General features: G+C 43.0%; 1 protein-coding gene across 1 annotated transcript in view; it reads left to right on the forward strand.

The window, feature by feature from the left end:
* LOC311105862 (glutamate receptor ionotropic, kainate 4-like) overlaps positions 1 to 21,766 on the forward strand; it is a gene marked incomplete at both ends in the record, with an annotated part of 245,044 nt that overhangs the window by 193,992 nt on the left and 29,286 nt on the right. The window contains one exon of the mRNA XM_084148080.1: positions 4,893 to 5,000. Coding sequence (XP_084004206.1) covers positions 4,893 to 5,000 — 108 coding nt within the window. The remainder of the gene's footprint in view (positions 1 to 4,892; positions 5,001 to 21,766) is intronic.

The raw sequence follows: 21,766 nt of genomic DNA on the forward strand, positions 1-21,766 counted from the left end.
CCATGTCCTAATGGATATGCTGGGTCTTTCAAAGTGAAATCTAGGAACGGTTTCTTTCCCTTGAGCAAGGGCCCTTATCTTGGGCCTATACCCTGTAATTTCAGGTGCCAGAGTGAGCCCGGGGTAATCCCTCACATGCTCCACTCCGCTACCCTGCTCTCTTCTGCTTCGCCTCACACCTTTCCATTGATTTGTTCTCTTCCTTTCTCTCTGCACTCTGCTCTGGTTCCTCAGTAAATGACTGCCACTCCTGGCTAGGACACTAATCTCCTCCTTTCTCTCTCTCTCTCGCTCTCTCTCTCTCTTGCTCTCTCTCTATCTCTTTCTCTCTCTCTATCTCTTTCTCTCGCTCTCTCAGCTCACACTTCTCCTGAGGAGTCACTGTGGAGAAAAGAAGTCCCGAACGGCTCAATCCGAATTACACATGCAGCTGTAGAGAGGCAGTTAGCTCGATTAGCATTTGAAGGGGTTGTATAGCTGTGCAGTAGGACTATTATGCTACTGTCTACAGGTGCAACACATCAGAACATAGGAGAAAGGGTTGAGAGAACTCAAGTTGGAACGCTTTGCTTAATCACTGTATTTTAATTGTTTTCTGATTCCACATCATTGGATCTTCAGTTTGTGGTATATAGAGGCAGTACGGGGATTGATTGACCACCATATTGTGCTTCGGCAAGATCGATCGACGTAATGATTGACACTCTCTCTCCACCTCGGGGGAAATGTTCTTGCAACACACTCGAGGCCAAAAGGATCACTTGTAACACCTTGTGACAAAGGAGCTACAAGGAAAATAACTTATCATTTGACGCTGATATTATATGGACCTGTCTGTGAAGAGTAATGACAGACATTGGTTACACCTCTGATTCATCATACTTCATTTTAATTAGCAGGATATGGGTGTCACTTAGACAATTACTCCCATTTACCTTGGCCGGTCCTCATGTCATGTTCTTGATTGTTGAAACAGCTGTTTTTAGTGCCACTCAAATATATTGTTACAGTCAGACAGGGAACATTGAGGAGTGAGGACATTGAACTGTTTCAATTGGCAGACACATTGTATGTATATGTATCAAATTGTCAAAAGTTTGACCGAACAGCTAAAGAACCATAACTTAAGGTTGTGTTAACCCACTGGGCTAAACCCCTGGCATTAGCTCTGGGAGCTTACATGAGTCTTCAGGTATCAGGCAAGGCGTCTAATTAGACAAGCATAAGGTAGTTCACCAAACCACTTCTGTCTCATAGGCACACTAGATATATGTACGCCATGATCAGATCATTAGGCTTGTGTGTGTTTTGTATGAGTGTGTTTAAAGTGTGTATTCATGGTTAGGTGTGCGGTCACACTTGTGTCTCATCTCTACAGTGTTTGTGCAAGCTGCTGTGCGCTGCATTCCCTATTGTCATAGCTAGCTGAGTTGAGCAGAGGGCCACTCTCAGAGCAGTTCCTCCCTGTTGGCGGATGCCTGGGATCTCTTCCTGCTCTGAGCCTCCCACACATCCACACACTCGCACAAATGTACTCACACAAACACGCACTCAGCCCCTCTATTTATGTCCCGGCAGCCTGCGGTGCCTCCCCGTCCTTACCCGTCAGCCCTTCTCCTCACTCCCCTCTGCTCCGCCGCAGCCCGCCCGTGCCTGGTGGTGCATTGCTGAGCCTCTGTCTTCCACAGCCTTCCACCACGACTCTCTACAGGGGAGATGCACTTGACAACTGATTGCACAAGCTGATTGCTGAACAATGTTCCGATAGATCCCAGCAATGTGCACGTTATTCTCCTCCCTTCCCCCGCCCAAACTCCCGGAAGCCATCGGCAGCTAGCGCAGCGTTGTTACGCCACTGTTTGTATTCCATTTCTGCATGGGAAGAATGGTAAACTTTCAAATGGAGTCTCTGATTATGTTAAGTGTGTAGAAAGGATTGGCGGCAATTTAGCCTTGAAAGAAACAATGTGGAAACTTTTCTTAGTCAAGTGAAGTTCAAAGACTTGAAAAAACAGCAAATCAGCAAGAATATTGTGATCTCCAAAAGTGTAAAGATGAATCATTGAATATCTACATGTGTTGAATGAATCACCTTGGATTACACCGTTTTTGTATACATTAATCAGTGTCAGTGGTATAAAGTACTTTATTAAAAATACTTTTTTTGGGTATCTGTACTTTACTTAACTATTACATTTTTTGGACTACTTTTACTTTTACTTCACTACATTCCTAAAGAAAATAATGTTTTTACTCCATACATTTTCTCTGACACCCAAAAGTACTCATTACATTTTGAATGCTTAGCAGGACAGGAAAATGGTCCAATTCACACACTTATCAAGAGAACAAGTGGTAATCTCTACTGCCTCTGATCTGGCGGATTCACTAAACACAAATGCATAATTTGAGTGTTGGAGAGTGCCTCTGGATAACTGAATACATTTTTTAAACAAGAAAATGGTGCCGTCTGCTTTGCTTAATATAAGGAATTTGAAATTATTTATACTTTTACTTTTGATACTTAAGTATATTTAGAACCAAATACTTTTAGACTTTTACTCAAGTAGTATTTTACTGGGTGACTTTAACTTTTGCTTGAGTAACTTTCTATTAAGGTATCTATACTTTTACTCAAGTATCACAATTGGGTACTTTTTCCACCACTGATCAGTGTTTCACAAATAGATGCCAGTTGCTTCCAGATTATTCATAATATATACTGAACAAAAATAAAAACGCAACACGCAACAATTTCTACGATTTTACTGAGTTACAGTTCATATAAGGAATTCATTATCTGGTGTGACCACCATTTGCCTCATGCAGCGCGACACATCTCCTTCACATAGAGTTGATCAGGCTGTTGATTGCGGGCTGTGGAATGTTGTCCCACTCCTCTTCAATGGCTGTGCAAAGTTGCTGGATATTGGCGGGAACTGGAAAACGCTATCGTACACATAGATCCAGAGCATCCCAAAAATGCTCAATGGGTGACATGTCTGGTGAGTATGCTGGCCATGGAAGAACTGGGAAATGTTCAGCTTCCAGGAATTGTGTCCTGGAACATGGGGCCGTGCATTATCATGCTGAAACATGAGGGGATGGCAGAGGATGAATGGTATTGATAAATGGAATTGTGTTAGTTGTCCAAAGCTTATGCCTGCCCATACCAAAACCCCACCGCCACCATGGGGCACTCTGTTCACAATGTTGACATCAACAAACCGCTTGCCCACACGACCCACATACTTGTGGTCTGCGGTTGTGAGGCCGGTTGGACGCACTGCCAAATTCTCTAAAATGACGTTGGAAGCGGCTTATGGTAGAGAAATTTGCATTACATTTTCTGCCAACAGCTTTGGTGGACATTCCTGTAGTCAGCATGCCAACTGCACACTCCCTCAAAACTTGAGACATCTGTAGCATTGTGTTGTGTGACAAACCTGCACATTTTAGAGTGGCCTTTTATTGTCCCCAGCACAAGGTGCACCTGTGAAATGATTATGCTGTTTAATCAGCTTCTTGATATACAAATATGTCAGGTGGATGGATTATCTTGGCAAAGGAGAAATGCTCACTAACAGGGATGTAAACAAATGTGTGCGCAAAATTTGAGAGAAATACGCTTTTTGTGCATCATTTCTGGGATCTTTTATTTCAGCTCATGAAACATGGGATCAACACTTTACATGTTGCGTTTATATTTTGGTTCAGTATACTTGAAAGGAAGGGTTTAGTGCGCATGGAGGGCATTGATATCGCACAATCTTCAAGAAGCAATTTCAAGCACTCAATATGTACTGTCATATATGCCATTAAGCAGTCAGTGTCAACGCTTTTCTACAATTGCTGTCACTGACAATACACACTATAAATCAGTATCAAGGATTTTCTACATGACATACATATAAAGGCATAGGCTATTATGTGTCAGTCAGTCAAATATAGGTGGGATAATGGCCAAGATTGTTCCATTCCTCTCATTGCCTTGTACTGAGTGACAGTGAAATGTAATATCTACATAGTCAAAGAATCCATTTAGACCACACTGTTGTGCCCTGACGCACATGCACAACTTGACACACAAACACACCAAACACACACACACACACACACGCACGCAGCCACTCTAATGCAGCCAGCCACTCACCAGCCAGGGATTGGTAGGGGATGATAAATTAACCAATACCTCAACAAAAGGCATTAAGCAGAGAGCCCAATGAACCATACTGCTTTGCAATTACAATGCAAACGAAAAGTTAGGCGTGATGCAGCACCGCCACTGAGCGACATGCGTGTTGGGGTGGGGACAGGCAAGATTGGATGACCGTACAAGGCCCTGTTGGAGGTGTGCAAGGAGAAGTGGTGGAGGGGCGCCAGCCGAGCTCTAATGGTAAAGAGGACATTGGCTCGCTTCAGAGAATTTGGTGTCATTGAGCTAATGAAAGCATTCTGTTGTCTCCTGATTGAACACGTGCCCCAATGGATTTCTTCAAGGAGCAGCATATGTCTTTGTCCTTTATCTCGCTCTCCCTTTTCTCTCCCTCTCTCTTTCGCTATCTCCCCCTCTTAAGGCTGACCTTGTGGAGGGCACAGTGACTGAGTGCCTTCTTAAACTGGTTTCAGCTCAGAAGAGAGAGTATTGTCTGTTTGGCTAGTTTGATAGGCTGCTTGCTGCCTGGCCCTTTGATGAACTCTTTAACATTTGTTTTCTCTGTGTGTGTGTGTGTGTGTGTGTGTGTGTGTGTGTGTGTGTGTGTGTGTGTGTGTGTGCGTGTGTGTGCGTGTGTGTGCACGCATACACCTGCATGTGCGTCGGAATGTGCATTGACGTACTTGTGTGCGTGTGCGTTGGCGTGTATCTGTGTGTATCCATATCCCCCTTGCAGATTGGCCAGTGGCATTCAGAGCAGGGTCTGTCCATGGAGAGGAAGCTTCCATCAATCAACGTGACAGACACTCTCTTCAACACCACCCTCACCATCACCACTATCCTGGTGAGTGAACCATCACAGCAACACACTCCCAATGACACACGTTCTGGACACTCCACTTGGTTTAGAATGGAGAGAGTGGTAGGCATTAAAGTGCAGTGGGGTAGTGTTTCTCCATATCACACCATCACACTCAGAATGACATACACAGGACAAGCAAGTGTACACTCCACTTGGTTTACAATGGAGAGAGTGGTAGATGTTAAAGTATAGTGACGTAGCATTTCACCATAATAAATCATGTCACCATGTCACACCGTCATACTTCGAATGACAGACATGTGCTGGACCACTCACTTGGTTTAGATATAGAGAGTGGTTGACAATAAGGTGTCGTGGGGTGGTATTTCACCATATATATGCATGTCATTCATAGATTTGACATCTCTGTCTTGAGGGCAGCAGGTAGCCTAGCGGTTAAGAGTGTTGGGCCAGTAACCGAATCCCCGAGCCGACTAGGTGAAAAATCTGTCTATGTGCCCTTGAGCAAGGCACTTAACCTGTTGATCTGCCCCGACTCTGAAGGCTTCCTTGATGTAAATACAGTATCATCCTCTATATACACTCAGGAAGGCGCATCGCTGGTGTGCTTAGCAGGCCGTGTTGTTTAGATACTATCTATAAGGCTATACGCTTAGCAATTAAATATGTAATCAGTGTGGCGGCTGTTACCATGGTGACTGTGAGAGAGAGGGAGAGGGGGCGAATTGCGGCAGGCCACACGAGCTGCTACGTGTTAATTTCGCTATAGTCATCTAGGCAAATTTCAAAAGCCACCGATGAGCAATTTCGTTGCTATCACAACTCATTCATCACAGCGTGATTGCTGTGTCACGCTTTATCTCTGCCAGTGGGGGCAGGCTAGACGCTGCAGTCTTGAGCGGCTGCAGCGCGGAGCAGCACCAGGAGGATTCCTCCTACACCTGTGGGTCTCCCCCTCCTGCAGACTGTTCCAGTACAGTTCCACATCACTGTCCCCGTGGCCACTGTGCCTCCGAGAGCCGACGCAATACAGCAAACAACCTCCCCCTCCTAAAATAATGTGGGGAATTGATTTTGCGCCTCCACAGACCACAACAATTATGTTGTAATCACTATTCTTGTTACCGATGTTTGGTTTTTCCATCCTTTGAATGTTAGTGAAAGAAATGCCTGCGATAACTCTTCTGCTGCGCCACTAGGGGGGGTGGTATTTCATAACTCCTGATTGCTCTGGGAAAATAATAGAGACTCGGCTCTAAGTTGATTTGTTTTAAAGTCATTTTTGATTGGCTGGCTCAGGCCTCTTTAGGAGAGAGAGTGTCACCGAAGCGGTGTCACCTTCAGGCTTCAGACCACAGTCACATGGTCAGTGAAGTGTATTGTTCAGGAGGGTCAGTGTTGATTATTCCCATCATCCTCTCTGCTCAGTCAGTGTGAGCAAAGATGACCACCTGTCAAGGACTGACCCAAAGCACTGTACCCGATGCAGACCTGGGGTCAAATAGTACTGTGGAAGCTGTGGAATCTTTAATAGGGAAACTGCCACGTCCATTTGCGATATTACAACAACAAAGAAGTTACTGCAAACAACAAACACTGTTTTTTATTCCCACGGACATCATTGCAAGTGCAATAGAACAGCAACATACAGGTAACTGCCAAAATAATGGAAACAAAGTATATTGAAAGCCGGTGCTTCCACACAGGTGTGGTTCCTGAGTTAAAGCAATTAACATCCCGTCATGCTTAGGGTCATGTAAAAAATAATGGGCAGGCAATTATTTTGGCCATTATTTTGGCTACCATGGCTATGCCCCCATAGGCTCCAGGTAATCTATAAATCACTTCTAGGCAAATCCCCGCCTTATCTTAGGTCATTGGTCACCATAGCAACACCCACCCGTAGTATGCGTTCCAGCAGGTATATCTCACTGGTCATCCCCAAAGCCAACACCTCCTTTGGCCGCCATTCTCTGCTGCAAATGACTGGAACGAACTGCAAAAAATCTCTGAAGCTGGAGACACTTATCTCCCTCACTAACTTTAAGCATCAGTTGTCGGAGCAGCTTAATGATCACTGCACCTGTACACAGCCCATCTGTAATTAGCCCACCCAACTACCTCATCCCCATATTGTTATTGACATTGTTATTTATTTTGCTCATTTGCACCCCAGTATCTCTATTTGCACATCATCTTCTGCACATCTATCACTCCAGTGTTAATACTAAATTGTAATTATTTTGCACTATGGCCTATTTATTGCCTTACCTCCATAACTTACTACATTTGCACACACTGTATATAGATTTTCTATTGTGTTATTGACTGTACGTTTTGTTTTTGTTTATTACATATGTAACTCTGTGTTGTTGTTGTTTTTATCGCACTGCTTTGCTTTATCTTGGCCAGATCGCAGTTGTAAATGAGAACTTGTTCTCAACTGGCTTACCTGGTTAAATAAAGGTGAAATAAAAAATCTATAAAAATAGGATGACAATGCCCCCATCCACGAGGCACGAGTGGTCACTGAACGGTTTAATGAGCATGAAAACGACGTAAACCATATGCTATGGCCATTTCAGTCACCGGATCTCAACCATTTATGAAAGATTCTGGAGCAGCGCCCGAGATAGCGTTTTCCACCACCATCAACAAAAGACCACATGATGGAATGTATTGTGGAAGAATGTTGTTGCATCCCTCTAAAAGAGTTCCAGACACTTGTAGAATCTATGCCAAGGCGCATTGATGCTGTTCTGGCTCGTGGTGGCCCAACGCCCTATTAAGACACTTGGTATGTTGGTTTATTTTGTCAGTTAACTGTATGTATTGTAATTCTTTTGACCACCACCTCTGCTTCGTCAATAAATAAATAAAATAACATTGACCGTGGGGCGGACAGTGGTGCTGTTTCCCCCTACTGCGAATTCCATCTTTAAACGTTTGCTTGAGTCTACTTGGAGTGCCAGATGGGCAGGCTTTTCACTGTTCAATGGTCCCATTGTGCCAGTCAAGCTCAATCAAGCACAGCTAAAGTATTTCAAAGATTTCAGGCATACACGGCGTTAGTGCCAAGACATATCCTTGTTAGAGAACAACAATACCTAAGAGCGGATTATAAGACGGGGCTTTTAGATATATTGTAGGCATTACTTATATTATTACCTTGTGAGAGAGAAGCGTGTCACCCAATCCTAACCTTAACCATTATTGGAGAAAATGCACCTGGCATGGGTAGAGTAAGGTGGTGTGTGGTGGGGGGGGCATGGAACACTGGCAACACTCAGCTGAAGTTATCTGCACCCAACCAGACTCCTGGCAATGGAATAAAGGGGAGCCTGTTTTTAGAGATACAGGAATGCTGCATTTCTTCATAGCTTGAAATTCACTATTTCATAGAATTGTCTGTGGTATATTACAAAAGGTAGATAGAATTTCCCTGTGATTTCAATGAATGCTTCAGACATTGTAGGTCGGTAAGCATTCACAAAGAGTGGTGAATTATGCAACATTAGGAGTTAGACGCGTCAACACTCCAAATCCCCTGTCATGTTTTCCATACAGTGGTGAGAGAGAGAGGGAGAGAAAAAAACTTGGACAACTGTGACTGACCCAAAATGTTAAAAAGCTTTGACTATGTACAGAGTCGGTGAGCATGGCCTTGCTTTCGAGAGACGCTGCAGCAAAGCTATTAGACCCAATCAAATCATGAGAAAACACAAGTATAAATACTGGACACATTGGAAAGAATCAACAAAAACAGCGCAAACTGGAATGTTATTTGGCCCTAAACAGAGAATACACTGTAGCAGAATGTCTGACCACTGTGACTGACCCAAAATTAAGAATAGCTTTGACTATGTACAGACTCAGTGAGCATGGCCTTGCTGTCGTGAGAGGCCGCCATAGGCAGACCTGGCTCTCAAGAGAAGACCGGCTATGTGCCCACTGCCCACAAATGAGGTGGAAACCGAGCTGCACTTCCTGACCTCCTGCCAAACCCCCATATCTATTAGGTGAAATATCATATCACTGTGTGCCACCACAGCAGCAAGATTTGTGACATGTTGCCACAAGAAAAGGGCAACCAGTAGAGCACAATCACCATTGTAAATACAACCTATATTTTATCTATTTATTTTCTCTTTCTTACTTCAACTTTTTTCACATTGTTACAACACTGTACACTGTACATACTCCTGAGTGGCGCAGTGGTCTAAGGCACTGCATCGCAGTGCTAACTGTGCCACTAGATCCTGGTTCGAATCCAGGCTCTGTCGCAGCCGGCCGCGACCGGGAGACTCATGGGCGGCGCACAATTGGCCCAGCGTCGTCCAGGGTAGGGGAGGGAATGGCCGGCAGGGATGTAGCTCAGTTGATAGAGCATGGCGTTTGCAACGCCAGGGTTGTGGGTTTGATTCCCACGGGGGGCCAGTATAAAAAAATATGTATTCACTTAACTGTAAGTCGCTCTGGATAAGAGCGTCTGCTAAATGACGTAAATGTAATGTAAATGTAATAGCCAATAGTATATATTATTTTAATACTTTTGTGAGTGTGATGTTTACTGTTACAGTTTTTCTCAATTGCTAAAACACTAAAACACTTGCCTGGACTCATTTAGCTAATTATGCAGTCTGTTATCAATACCTTAAACCATTTCACATGGTAAAACACAATTTGCAGATCTCACTTAGACTTTTCAGCAAAACTCTAAACACATTCTCATTCTCAAAACACATTCTGCACTCTAATGCACATGTCATCCATACTGGTAAACACAAGTGGCAACAATCAAATACAAATAGAGAACACATGTCATTGATTGAACACAACCACTCAAAATTGATTTAACCTGTTTCAAATGATGCGACACAACCAATATAAGCCAGTTCAGAGAGCAAACAGGTTGTTGAAGGTGGGAAGGAGAAAGTCTGAGAATGGATAGAAGAAACAATGTGAGAGGACGAGGACGAGTGCGTATGCGAGGTGGGCGACGAGGAGGAAGAGGAGGAGGAGGGCAAGAAAGAGGAAGAGGAGGACGAAGAGGAAGAGGAAGACAAAGAGTGGAAATATCTGATGAAATTCGAGCAACAGTCATAGACCATGTTCTTGTCCATGGACTGATAATGAGGGAAGCAGGACTTAGAGTGCAACCCAATTTGAGCCGATTTTCTGTGTCCACCATAGTAAGACATTCAGAGAAGAGAACAGGTACAGTATACTACTGTACTTTTGTAATTGCAAATTTACTGTTCTACACTACAGTGGGGAAAAAAAGTATTTAGTCAGCCACCAATTGTGCAAGTTCTCCCACTTAAAAAGATGAGAGAGGCCTGTAATTTTCATCATAGGTACACGTCAACTATGACAGACAAATTGAGAATTTTTTTTCCAGAAAATCACATTGTAGGATTTTTTATGAATTTATTTGCAAATTATGGTGGAAAATAAGTATTTGGTCAATAACAAAAGTTTCTCAATACTTTGTTATATACCCTTTGTTGGCAATGACACAGGTCAAACGTTTTCTGTAAGTCTTCACAAGGTTTTCACACACTGTTGCTGGTAACTACTTTTTGTAGAATTGCAAGGCTGCCACATGCAGGTGGAAGGACAGCTATATTCACTCGGGAGCAAGAGGCCGTTATAGTTGGCATGGTCCTTCAAGATAATGCAATACGACTCAGAGAAATCCAGGAACGAGTGATACAAGACAACACACACTTCCAGGGAATCGACAGTGTGAGCATTTCCACAATTGACTGTGTCCTCCATCGTAACAGGATGCGAATGAAACAAGTATACAGAGTACCTTTTGAGCACAACTCACCAAGGGTGAAAGAACTGCGAGCTCAGTATGTGCAAGTAAGTGTACATTCAGAAACATCAATGGGCAGTTTATGAACTTGTACCTCCCTCCATACTCGCCTTTCCTGAATCCGATTGAGGAGTTTTTCTCCTCTTGGAGATGGAAAGTGTATGATAGACAACCCTACACCAGAGTAAATCTGCTGCAAACCATGGATTTAGCCTGTGGTGATATAGGTGAGGAATCATGTCAGGGCTGGATACGGCACACAAGAGGCTTCTTCCCCCGTTGCCTCAGGAGGGACAATATTGCTTGTGATGTCGACGAAGTGCTCTGGCCTGACCCAGCCCAAAGACAAGAAGAAGCACATTGATCACATGTTTTTGTCCCTTTTAGTATTGTATACTGTAGTACAGTGCATACTGTACAATGGACAAATTGTATGGCCCTGAACATTGTGCTTTCCATTTGTTAACAGAACTGACTGCTCAATAGATTTTGACTGGTTGCAGGTTCATATCAACAAAGAACAAGAATTACAGTATCACAGAGACAAAGGACAAGTTTGTGAGATGCAGGGTACAGTACTGTAAAAATAGGGGTACAAGGAGGAGGAAGAACAAAAAAACAAATTGCAAAGAGCAAAGCAGAGTAGTAATTTCTGATCAATTTTGAGCTACTATGATAGAACATGTTTTCGTTCATCAAAAGACAATGACGGAAAAATATGAAATTTGTTTTGAGATTAAACATTTACTTCTCCCTGAGAACTGTATGTTTTGAACAATGTGTTTTCTATTTTTCGGTGTATTGTTTACTGACTGCTTGAGAGTGTATATCATTTTGATTCACTTTGTTTATGATTTGAGAGCAGGGTTTGATTTTGAACACAGGTAAAACTGTTTTGAAGCGAATGTTTCGTTTTGCGAGAGGAGTCAGAGGTTTTGTAAATAGTGCTTGAAGATGAGGTTTTGTGTTTAATGTTTTCAGGAAATGGAGCAAGGTTTCAGAAATTGTGTTTTAGCAATTGAGAAAAATAGTAATTTCTGATGTCTGAAAATTGCTGGATCTCCAATTAATACATGAGCTAAGGTAGTTAACCAGGTCACCAACCGAGGATGTTCTTCCCCACCTCTATAGAGTCTCCTAATATTGGGGGCTGTTGGGGAGATAAATATAGAATTACTCTTCCTCCCTTTCACACTCATCAATCAACAAGGGAGAGCTAGCCGAGGAATTATGAGCCACATTTAATTAAGAGGAAAGGCCCACTCCTCTCTGTCGCCGGGGGTGTGGAGACCTATTAATTGAATCCAGAAGGTTTGTTTATTCGTTTCCAAGCTTTCTCCCTTGAAACCCCTGCCGTGTAATATAAAACTGGCCCGTGAAATGCTACTCCTTAATAAGCCCTAGATTGGGATGGGAAAGGGAAAGCATCTGTCCGGCTGCAATGGTTGAGCGCTTCCGCGACCAGGCTGCTGCGAGCGATGACATAATTTGCATTTATATTGTGCCTTCCCGCGTGGCACCGCATAACCACAGCAGAGGTGTCAACTCGGGGGCAGAAAGGTAACATGCGTGGCTGTTTAATAACTTAATGAATGGAGAGGATTTGCATTTATAGAGTGTCACTGTGCTCTGACTCAGGGCCTGAAAGGCCCCTTCTTTCTTTCTTTCTGTCTGTACTCTTCTTCTTTAACATGCAGTCCAGGAGCTCACCTGCCTGCATACGTTCAAAGCATCCGCCGCTCTCTCCCTCCATCTAATACTGATGAGTATGTCCACTAAAAGGAACAATTAGAATGTGACCTCAGATATGATGCAGAGAAGGCTGGGAAAACCCCTCATTCTACTATCCCTTTTGCTATTCTCTTATCAGTATAGCACAAAGCGGTGTGTGCACTCAAGTGTAAAGGAAACCGGCCCGATAGTACCACAGGTAGAATAACTGTTGTTGCCATGGTGACAGAATGGTTGGTGGCGCTGTGATGTGTCCTCCTCTTTGACGTCTCCGGTTTTCCATTTTATGTCATAATGGAGGGACGCCACTTCGTACTGTGAGACAAATCCATCTCCCGGTCACCAGTCAACACTAAAGCCATCCCAATAGCAGTATGATAGAGCAATTTCACTGTTTGACTTGTGTTCTATCTATAATTCTCTAAATCAGACAGTGTGATTTTTCTGTCTCAACTTAAGTATAAAGCTCACTGTCACAGAGAGCAGGTTAAAAAAGCTGCCTGTTACAAGGCTGGCTTCACTCTGTAAAACCGACATGTTGCGAAGGTGACAATGTTCGGTTCAATTTATGACGTTTTTTCCAGCAATGTCATTAGTAGGCTCCCACATAAAAAAATACTAGAGTTTACTTAAATGATAATGCCCAAGAAGCCGGTGTTTGGAGGATATATTGTGCTCTCTCATCAGGACACTGTTGTTCAGAGGAGCTAGCCAACAACACAGCTAACACAATCACTTCAAACTGAAGCTGGAAAGACTGCAAACTAGCTGCACTTTGTTTGGTTTGACCTTTTTTCAATTGACATTTCTTTGCATATATCCATAAAAACAATGCCAGCTGATTCATGATTTCGACTGGCTGAGAAATGCTGCCTGCCTGTCTGTCTGTTTCGTCCCGACTCCCGACACATCCATAACAATGAGCTAATGAGGCACGATTTTGCCTGGCATAGAAAATGTGCTCTCTCATCAGGACACTGTTGTTCAGAGGAGCTAGCCAACAACACAGCTAACACAATCACTTCAAACTGAATCTGGAAAGACTGCAAACTAGCTGCACTTTGTTTGGTTTGACCTTTTTTCAATTGACATTTCTTTGCATATATCCATAAAAACAATGCCAGCTGATTCATGATTTCGACTGGCTGAGAAATGCTGCCTGCCTGTCTGTCTGTTTCGTCCCGACTCCCGACACATTCATTACTATGGGACAGCTGGAGATCGAATTTGAATATTGAAACAATGTTGCAAATGTCGGAGAGACAGACAGCAAGGTTTATACAAATCTCAGCTGTTGAAAGCTAAATGTTAGTCTAAAAGAAATGTCAGATAATGTCTAGATGCTTTTTTATAGTGGAGATCAAGTTTATAAATTGCCTGGCTGGGCTGATGAGATAGTGGATTGCGCAGTCAGATGAAACAGAGTAAATAGGTATTTTAACGTCATAGATTTAGCCGGTGGTAACTTGTGGAATAGACACCGACTGGAATGCGGTTTTAACCAATCAGCATTCAGGATTAGACCCACCCATTGTATAATATAGAATACTACAGTACTTAAACTGTAGTATACTGTAGAATACTATACACTGTAGTATCCCTCGATCATGTGTAGTACTTAGTATAGAATGTTGTAGTATACTGTATAATACTATAGTAAACTACAGTATTATCCACAAAAAAACACTGTAGTAAATACTAAATGTCTGCAAAAACACTACAGTCCGCAAAAACACTATATATTTTTTCAACTATAGTAAATACTACAGTATTTAATTTGCATATACCCTGCCCATTCCCCTACCCCAGATCCCAATTTGTGCCAGCCGTAACAAACCTACATATAGACCATATATTGTGTTCCCTACAGGTTATAGAAAAGAGCAGAAGCTCTGAACTCTCCATTCAGACCCCAGTCCTACCTACCTACAGGTTTTGGAAAATGTGCTCTTTTAGCATTTCTCCAGTAGTATTCTTCAAGAAGAAAGTACCCCACTTCTATGTCAAAGATAATAAAACAAAAACACTACAGTAAATACTACAGTATACTACAGTCTGCAAAAACACTACAGTAAATACTACAGTATACTACAGTCGGCCAAAATTACTATAATATATACTACACTTTTTTACTACAGTATTTATACTATAGTTAATGGTAAATATTACAGTATACTACAGTATACTACAGTATTCACTGTAGTGTTTTTGCGGACTTCAGTCTTCAGTCCGCAAAAACACTACAGTGAATACTATAGTATTCCTACCATAGTATACACTATAGTATTTTTCCATGTGGGCTGCAGCATTCGAGATTTGATACATGCTTTATTAAAGCATTCTCCAAAAAATGTAAGCACATTTAGTCAAGGTGGACCCCTTTTCATTTTTTTTAGTAGACGCTCTTATCCAGAGCAACTTACAGGAGCAATTAGGGTTAAGTGCCTTGCTCAAGGGCATATCGGCAGATTTTTCACCTAGTCGGCTCGGGGATTAGAACCAGCGACCTTTCGGTTACTGGCACAACGCTCTTAACCACAAGCTACCTGCTGCCCGAAGATTGGTTGATAAATCTCTCTTAACCCCCCAAATTTAAATAATTGAGCTGCTTGCTCAACATTATGAAAAAAACAAATCGTAAATTAGGAACAAACTTGAAGAAAGAGCGAGTTAGTCAAAGACAGAGTTTTAAAACAGTCGGCGGTGGTCTAAGGTGCCACTAGAGATTCTTGTTCGAGTCCAGGCTCTGTCGCAGCCGGCCGTGACCGGGAGATCCATGCGGGTGGCGCACAATTGGCCCAGCGCCGTCCAGGGTAGAGGAGTGTTTGGCCGGCAGGGATGTTCTTGTCCCATCGCGCACTAGCGACTCCTGTGGCGGGCCGGGCACAGTGCACGCTGACTCGGTCGCCAGGTGTATGGTGTTTCCTCCGGCATATTGGTACGGCTGGCTTCCGGGTTAAGCGGGCACTGTGTAAAGAACCAGTGCGGCTCGGTTGGGTTGTGTTTCGGAGGACGCACGACTCTCGACCTTCGCCTCTCTCGTGTCCATACGGGAGTTGCAGCGATGGGACAATAATGATAATAATAATATGCCATTTAGCAGACACTTTTATCCAAAGCGACTTACAGTCATGCGTGCATACATTTTTGTGTATGGGTGGTCCCGGGGATCGAACCCACTACCTTGGCGTTACAAGCGCCGTGCTCTACCAGCTGAGCTACAGAGGACCACGAGGACAAGACTGTAACTACTAATTGGATACCACGAATTTGGGGAGAAAAAGGGGGTAAAAAAAAGTAATGTCGGCGGAGGTGCCAGACAGTGGCAGGTGCCTGAGTGCTTTCGTTCCCACGCCAAGTACGGTGGTGAAGTTAATTGATGCATAGATATATTCTTATTGGCTCCTCTTTAAAACAAATGACCTCTGGTGAGATAGTGTCCACTGTCCAGACCTGCTAATATCAACTTGACCCTAAAAAAGGGGAAGTTGTCAAGATTGAAATGATGTTATGCTACACTAGGTTATGCTATACTAATTGTTGCGAATTCGGGGGGCAGCCCCAACCGGGACTCAAACTCGGGTGACTGTCAAGCCAACATCTTTTTTTTTTTTTTTTATATACTTTGTTTATTGAATTTTCAGTACCAGCATTTAGTAAATAATTGCACTTGAAAGTTATTTGGTATGAATATGGAACAACAATTTGAAGACAACGATACAGCAAAACATGGAGAGACAGACATGAAAGAAAAAATAGACATTAAGTACATAAATAAGATAAAACACAAAAAAAAAAAAAAAAAAAAAAAAAAAAAGGAAGAATATCTGTTTTGATCCAGTTGTTATAGGTCAGCTAGCACAGTTATTACCGTCCTTAACATCCAAGATGTCGTATATGCACATACCAGGCTTCTTACATCACCAATATATAAATATACATCACTCTGGAACTGCAGGGAAATGTATTCTTTTGACATAAGAAAAGAAGGGAGCCCACTTTGCATAAAATTTGTCTACAGACCCATTGAGTGTCTGTTTTATTTTCTCCAACTTTATGCAATTCAAAATAGATTTAATCCAAAGAGCATGAGAAGGGGCTGCAGAGGATTTCCATCTAAGTAAAATTAATCGTCTCGCTAACAACGTGACAAAGGCAATTACATCCTTATTCATTTTGGTCAATTGTATTGTGGGTAAGGAAACTCCAAATAATGCAATGAGAGGGTCTGGCTCGATATGTGTGCCGCTTAATTCTGAGAGTGTGTTAAAGATGTCTTTCCAGAAACCAACAAGAGATGGGCAGCACCAAAACATGTGCACATGATTAGCAGGGGACTGGTTACATCGAACACAATTAGGGTTCACATCCTTGTAAATTTTTGATAGTCTTGCTTTGGTCCAGTGGGCCCTATGAATGAGTTTGCATTGGATGAGGCCGTGTCGAGCGCAAATAGAAGAGCTATGTACCCTTTTGAGTGCCTCTTCCCATAGTTCATCAGATATTTCCTCACCCAGTTCCTCCTCCCAAGAGGATTTGATATTGTTTAATGAGATGGCTTGTAGTGAGCAAATTTGACTATAGATTATTGACATTGTGCCTTTCTGATTAGGAAGAGGGGTGAGAAATGTGTCGAACTGTGTTCCACTAGAAAGGTTGGGGAATCCTGGATCTATGCTGCGGATGTAACTCCGGACTTGTAAGAATCTAAAAAAATGATGTCTGGGGAGACCAAATTTAGCTGATAGTTGTTGAAACGTACTAAATGTATTGTTAGTATACAGATCTCTGAATCTTTTAATACCGAGATTAGACCATGTTGAGAAAGCACCATCAATCATAGATGGGGGAAAAGCTGGGTTTGAGGCTACCGGAGCCAAGGAAGAGGTTGTTTGAAACCCAAAGTGGCGCCTAAATTGATTCCAGATCTTCAATGTTGTTTTGACACATGTATTGTTGGTGAAGGAGGAGTAAGGGCCTGTAATAGAGGAGTGAGCGAGGGAAGACAGTGATGCCGGTGTAGACGAGGCAGCCTCCATCTCCAGCCAAGTTGGGGGTGGGAATATTACTCTGCTCTGCAACCAGTACTGAATGATCCTAAGGTTAGCGGCCCAATAATAGAATCTGAAATCTGGTAGAGCTAGACCGCCGTCTGGTTTGGGCCTCTGCAAGAGCTGTTTTCGCATCCTAGGAGGCTTTTTGTCCCATATAAAGGGTAGAATTAGGCCGTCGATCTTTTTGAAAAATGTATTGGGTAGAAATATTGGAAGGCACTGATAGAGGTATAAGAATTTAGGGAGAGTATTCATTTTAATAGAGTTAATTCTAGCAACTAAGGAGAGGTGTAGCAAAGACCACCGTTCCAAATCGTCCTTAGTACGGGTTAAGAGAGGAGCAAAGTTGGCTTGAAAAAGGTTTTCAAACCTAATTGTGACATGTACCCCGAGATAAATAAAACTGCTGTGTGCTATTTTAAATGGCAAGTTATGTAAAGGGGATTTTTTTGCAGCCATGTTAAGTGGCATCAATTCACTTTTACTGAGATTTAGTTTATACCCTGATATGTGACCGAAGGATGCGAAAGTGGCGAGGGCAGCAGGGACAGAGACAGAAAGATTGGATGTGTATATTAATAAATCATCTGCATATAAAGACAGTTTGTGTTCGTGCCCGTATCTGACTATGCCTTTGATGAGGGGGTTGGAGCGAAGTGCTATTGCAAGTGGCTCTATGGCGAGGGCAAACAGTAAGGGACTTAAAGGGCAACCCTGACGTGTCGATCTTTGCAGAGGGAAGCGATCTGATTGAGTGTTATTAGTCCTGACAGAGGCTTGGGGGGATGAGTACAGAAGTTTTATCCAGGTCATGAATTTGGAGCCAAAGCCAAATTTATTTAGAGTGTAAAAAAGGTATTTCCATTCCACCCGATCAAACGCTTTCTCCGCGTCCAGGGATATAATGGCTTCAGAGGTATTGTTGACAGAAGGATTGTATATAATATTAAATAATCTTCGGAGATTGAAGAATGAGTGTCTATTTTTTATAAATCCTGTTTGATCCGGAGAGATAATTGATGGGAGGACTGTTTCTAGCCGCGTTGCCAGAATTTTGGCTAGAATTTTATAGTCCACATTTAGCAGGCTAATTGGACGGTATGATGCACAGTCAAGAGGGTCTTTGTTTTTTTTAAGAATAACACAAATGGTTGCTTGAGTGAGAGTATGTGGGAGAGCACCATTTACAAATGCATCATTGTACATTTCAATTAGAATAGGGGCTATTTTGGTGATAAGCTTTTTATAAAACTCTGTCGGGTAGCCATCAGGCCCTGGGCTTCTCCCAGATTGAAGGGATTTGACAGCGTTAGACAGTTCTTCAACAGTGATCGGCTGCTCTAATTTTTTTACCAAATCCCGGCCGACCGAAGGCACAGATAGTGAGTGGAAGAAATTATCCAATTCCAGTGTATCCGCTTTACTTTCAGAGGTATATAGAGACTGGTAAAATCTCTTGAACTCCTCATTGATCCCCCCAGGATCTAATGATATCCCAGATGATGTACGAATTTTTGTAATCTGAGATGATGATGATTGTTGACGTAACTTGTGAGCTAATAATTTACTGGCTTTCTCTCCTTGTTCATAGTAAGTGCTCCTAGACTTGACAAGCATTTCAGTAACCTGGTCTGTTAATAGTGTGTCAAATTCTGCTTGCAGAGTTAAACGTTCCTTATAAATATCCGGGGATGGTGAAACGGCATAAATGTCATCTAATTGGGCAATACAGCGTGTTAGCATAGATAACCTATTCCTTTTCAATTTGTTCTCATGTGCGGTGTAGGAGATAATTTCACCTCTGATATAAGCTTTCAAAGTTTCCCAGAGAGTAGACGCAGAGATGTTTGGGGTTCTATTTGTAATCATGAAAAAGTCGATTTGACTCAAAACAAAATTGACAAAGTGTTCATTACTGAGCAGTTGGGTTTTTAGTCGCCAAGGCGGTCGCTGATTGTCAACATTTTGAAAAGCTACTTCCATAGTAACAGGGGCGTGGTCAGATACAACAATTGGGTTATATGAACATGAAGTTATGGAGTGGAGGAGCCGGTCATCAACAAGGAAGTAGTCTATGCGCGTAAAAGTGTGGTGAACCGATGAGAAAAAAGAGTATGCTTTCCCAGCTGGATTAACCATTCTCCAAGGATCTGAGACTGCGAATTCAGACATAAAGGTTCGAACAACTCTAGCTGAGGTTGATAGGGTGGTAGGTTTAGTGGAGGATCGATCCAATTGTGGGTCTAACCAACAGTTAAAGTCACCTCCTAAAATCAACATATGGGTGGACATATCTGGGAGTGTAGAGAAAACCGATTTGAAAAAATCACCATTGTCCCAATTAGGAGCATAGATATTAACAAGAAGAACCTTTGTATTGAGCAGCCTACCACTGACAATTATATATCTACCATGGGGATCTGCGATCACCTTAGAACATGTAAAAGGTACCGATCTGTGAAGTAAAATAGCCACCCCTCTCGCCTTACTCTGAAATGAGGAATGGAACACCTGACCCACCCATCTGCACCTAAGACTTGAGTGTTGTGATACCTTCAGATGAGTTTCTTGGAGAAAGATGATGTGAGCTTTCAAATGATGAAGATGGTGTAGCACCTTACTACGTTTAACTGGGTTATTTATGCCCCTGCAGTTCCAAGTAAGAAAATTAAAGCCATTCCCTCCAGCAGTATGGGCTACACTAGGCTGAGTCATATCTTAAGAGAGAGAGAGGATGTGTAAAGGACAAGGTACAATGTAAACTGAAGATCTTAGTTGAACCTAAAAGCGCAAATGTAAAAAACAAAGACAAACGAAGAGGCACAAAAAACATATACAAACTATATACATGAACAAACCCTTCCCTCACACCCGCCCTTGCCGAAGCATCTCCCCAAATGAGATGCAAGCAAAACCCTAAATACGAAGAAAGTTTAGAGCTAAGCATGATAACTCTTACTCTGTGCTACCTAAGATTAGTGACCATTTAACTAGAGTAAGCCAAACATGAATAGAATGGTCCCCAATAGAGTCTAAGGAAAACTATCCTCGATTAAGAGAGGTTTAACCTCGACGCAGATGGTAAATGATCAGACTGAAACAGCCATGCAGACCCCCAGATATTGGCATTAGAGGCGGCAAACCTGGGCTGGAAATAAAGAGATAAAGAAGAGAATGACATTCATATGTCGATGAACCCAGCAGAGATGGCTTCGTTAGTCACCCATTCGGCCTGCTAACTAGCCTGCTAGGAAAACCAGCTAGCCAACCATTTGTTACAAACCATGCGGTACAACAGCCGCTTTCACGTTCTTGTTGATGAAATCTGCCGCTATAGCCGGGTCCTCGAATCTGTGCATGGAACCGTCCGGTAAAGTCAGTCTCAAAACCGCAGGGTAGATGAGGCCGAACTTCACGCCCGGGCAGGTGTGTAGTTGGCGTTTCACAGCTCCAAAGCTAGCCCGCCTCTTAGCCACAGCTGTTGTGTAGTCCGCAAATATCGAGACTCTTTTACCCTTATGTAGAAGAGGGGATGCTTCTCCCGATCTTCTCAGTATGTCGTTGCGGACGTGAAAGAAATGCACCCTGATGACAAATGGTCGTGGGGGTTCTCCATCCCTGGGTCGGCTACGCAGAGTGCGGTGAGCCCGGTCTAGCAATGGCTTCTCCTCTAGCCCGAGCAGCTCCTGAAGTAGCTGGGCCATGTACTCCGTGGGTCTTGGGCCCTCCACTCCCTCCGGTATTCCCAGTAGACGAATGTTGTTCCTCCGCATTCTACTTTCCATATCTTCGCATCTATTATCGAGGAATGCCACCCTAGTTGTCAATGAGCCGACGCTAGCCTCTAGCTCGCTAATGCGAGTGCCGTGGTCTGTAGCCCCTCGCTCCAAATCCGATAAAGTCACCCCATGTGCGTCGAGCTTATTCTGTATACTCTCGATAGATTTTTTAAGCTCGTCTTTGATCGTTGATATCTCTGACCTGAGGTTGGTAGAGAGACAGTCAATTTTTCCGAAAATGTCGGCTTTGAGGGTGCCTATCACGGATTGTAGCATCTCCACAGTCAGTGTTTCCGTGGGGCCGGCATTGGTAGCGTTCGGTGGCGGGGGTGAGTCGGGAGAAGTTGCAGGCTTGTTGCGGCCTGCTCTTGCAGACTCTGTTTTTGGTCGGGTTGATGT

The sequence above is a fragment of the Coregonus lavaretus genome, assembly GCF_964263955.1.
Source record: "Coregonus lavaretus genome assembly, chromosome: 30".
Classification (NCBI taxonomy): domain Eukaryota; kingdom Metazoa; phylum Chordata; class Actinopteri; order Salmoniformes; family Salmonidae; genus Coregonus; species Coregonus lavaretus.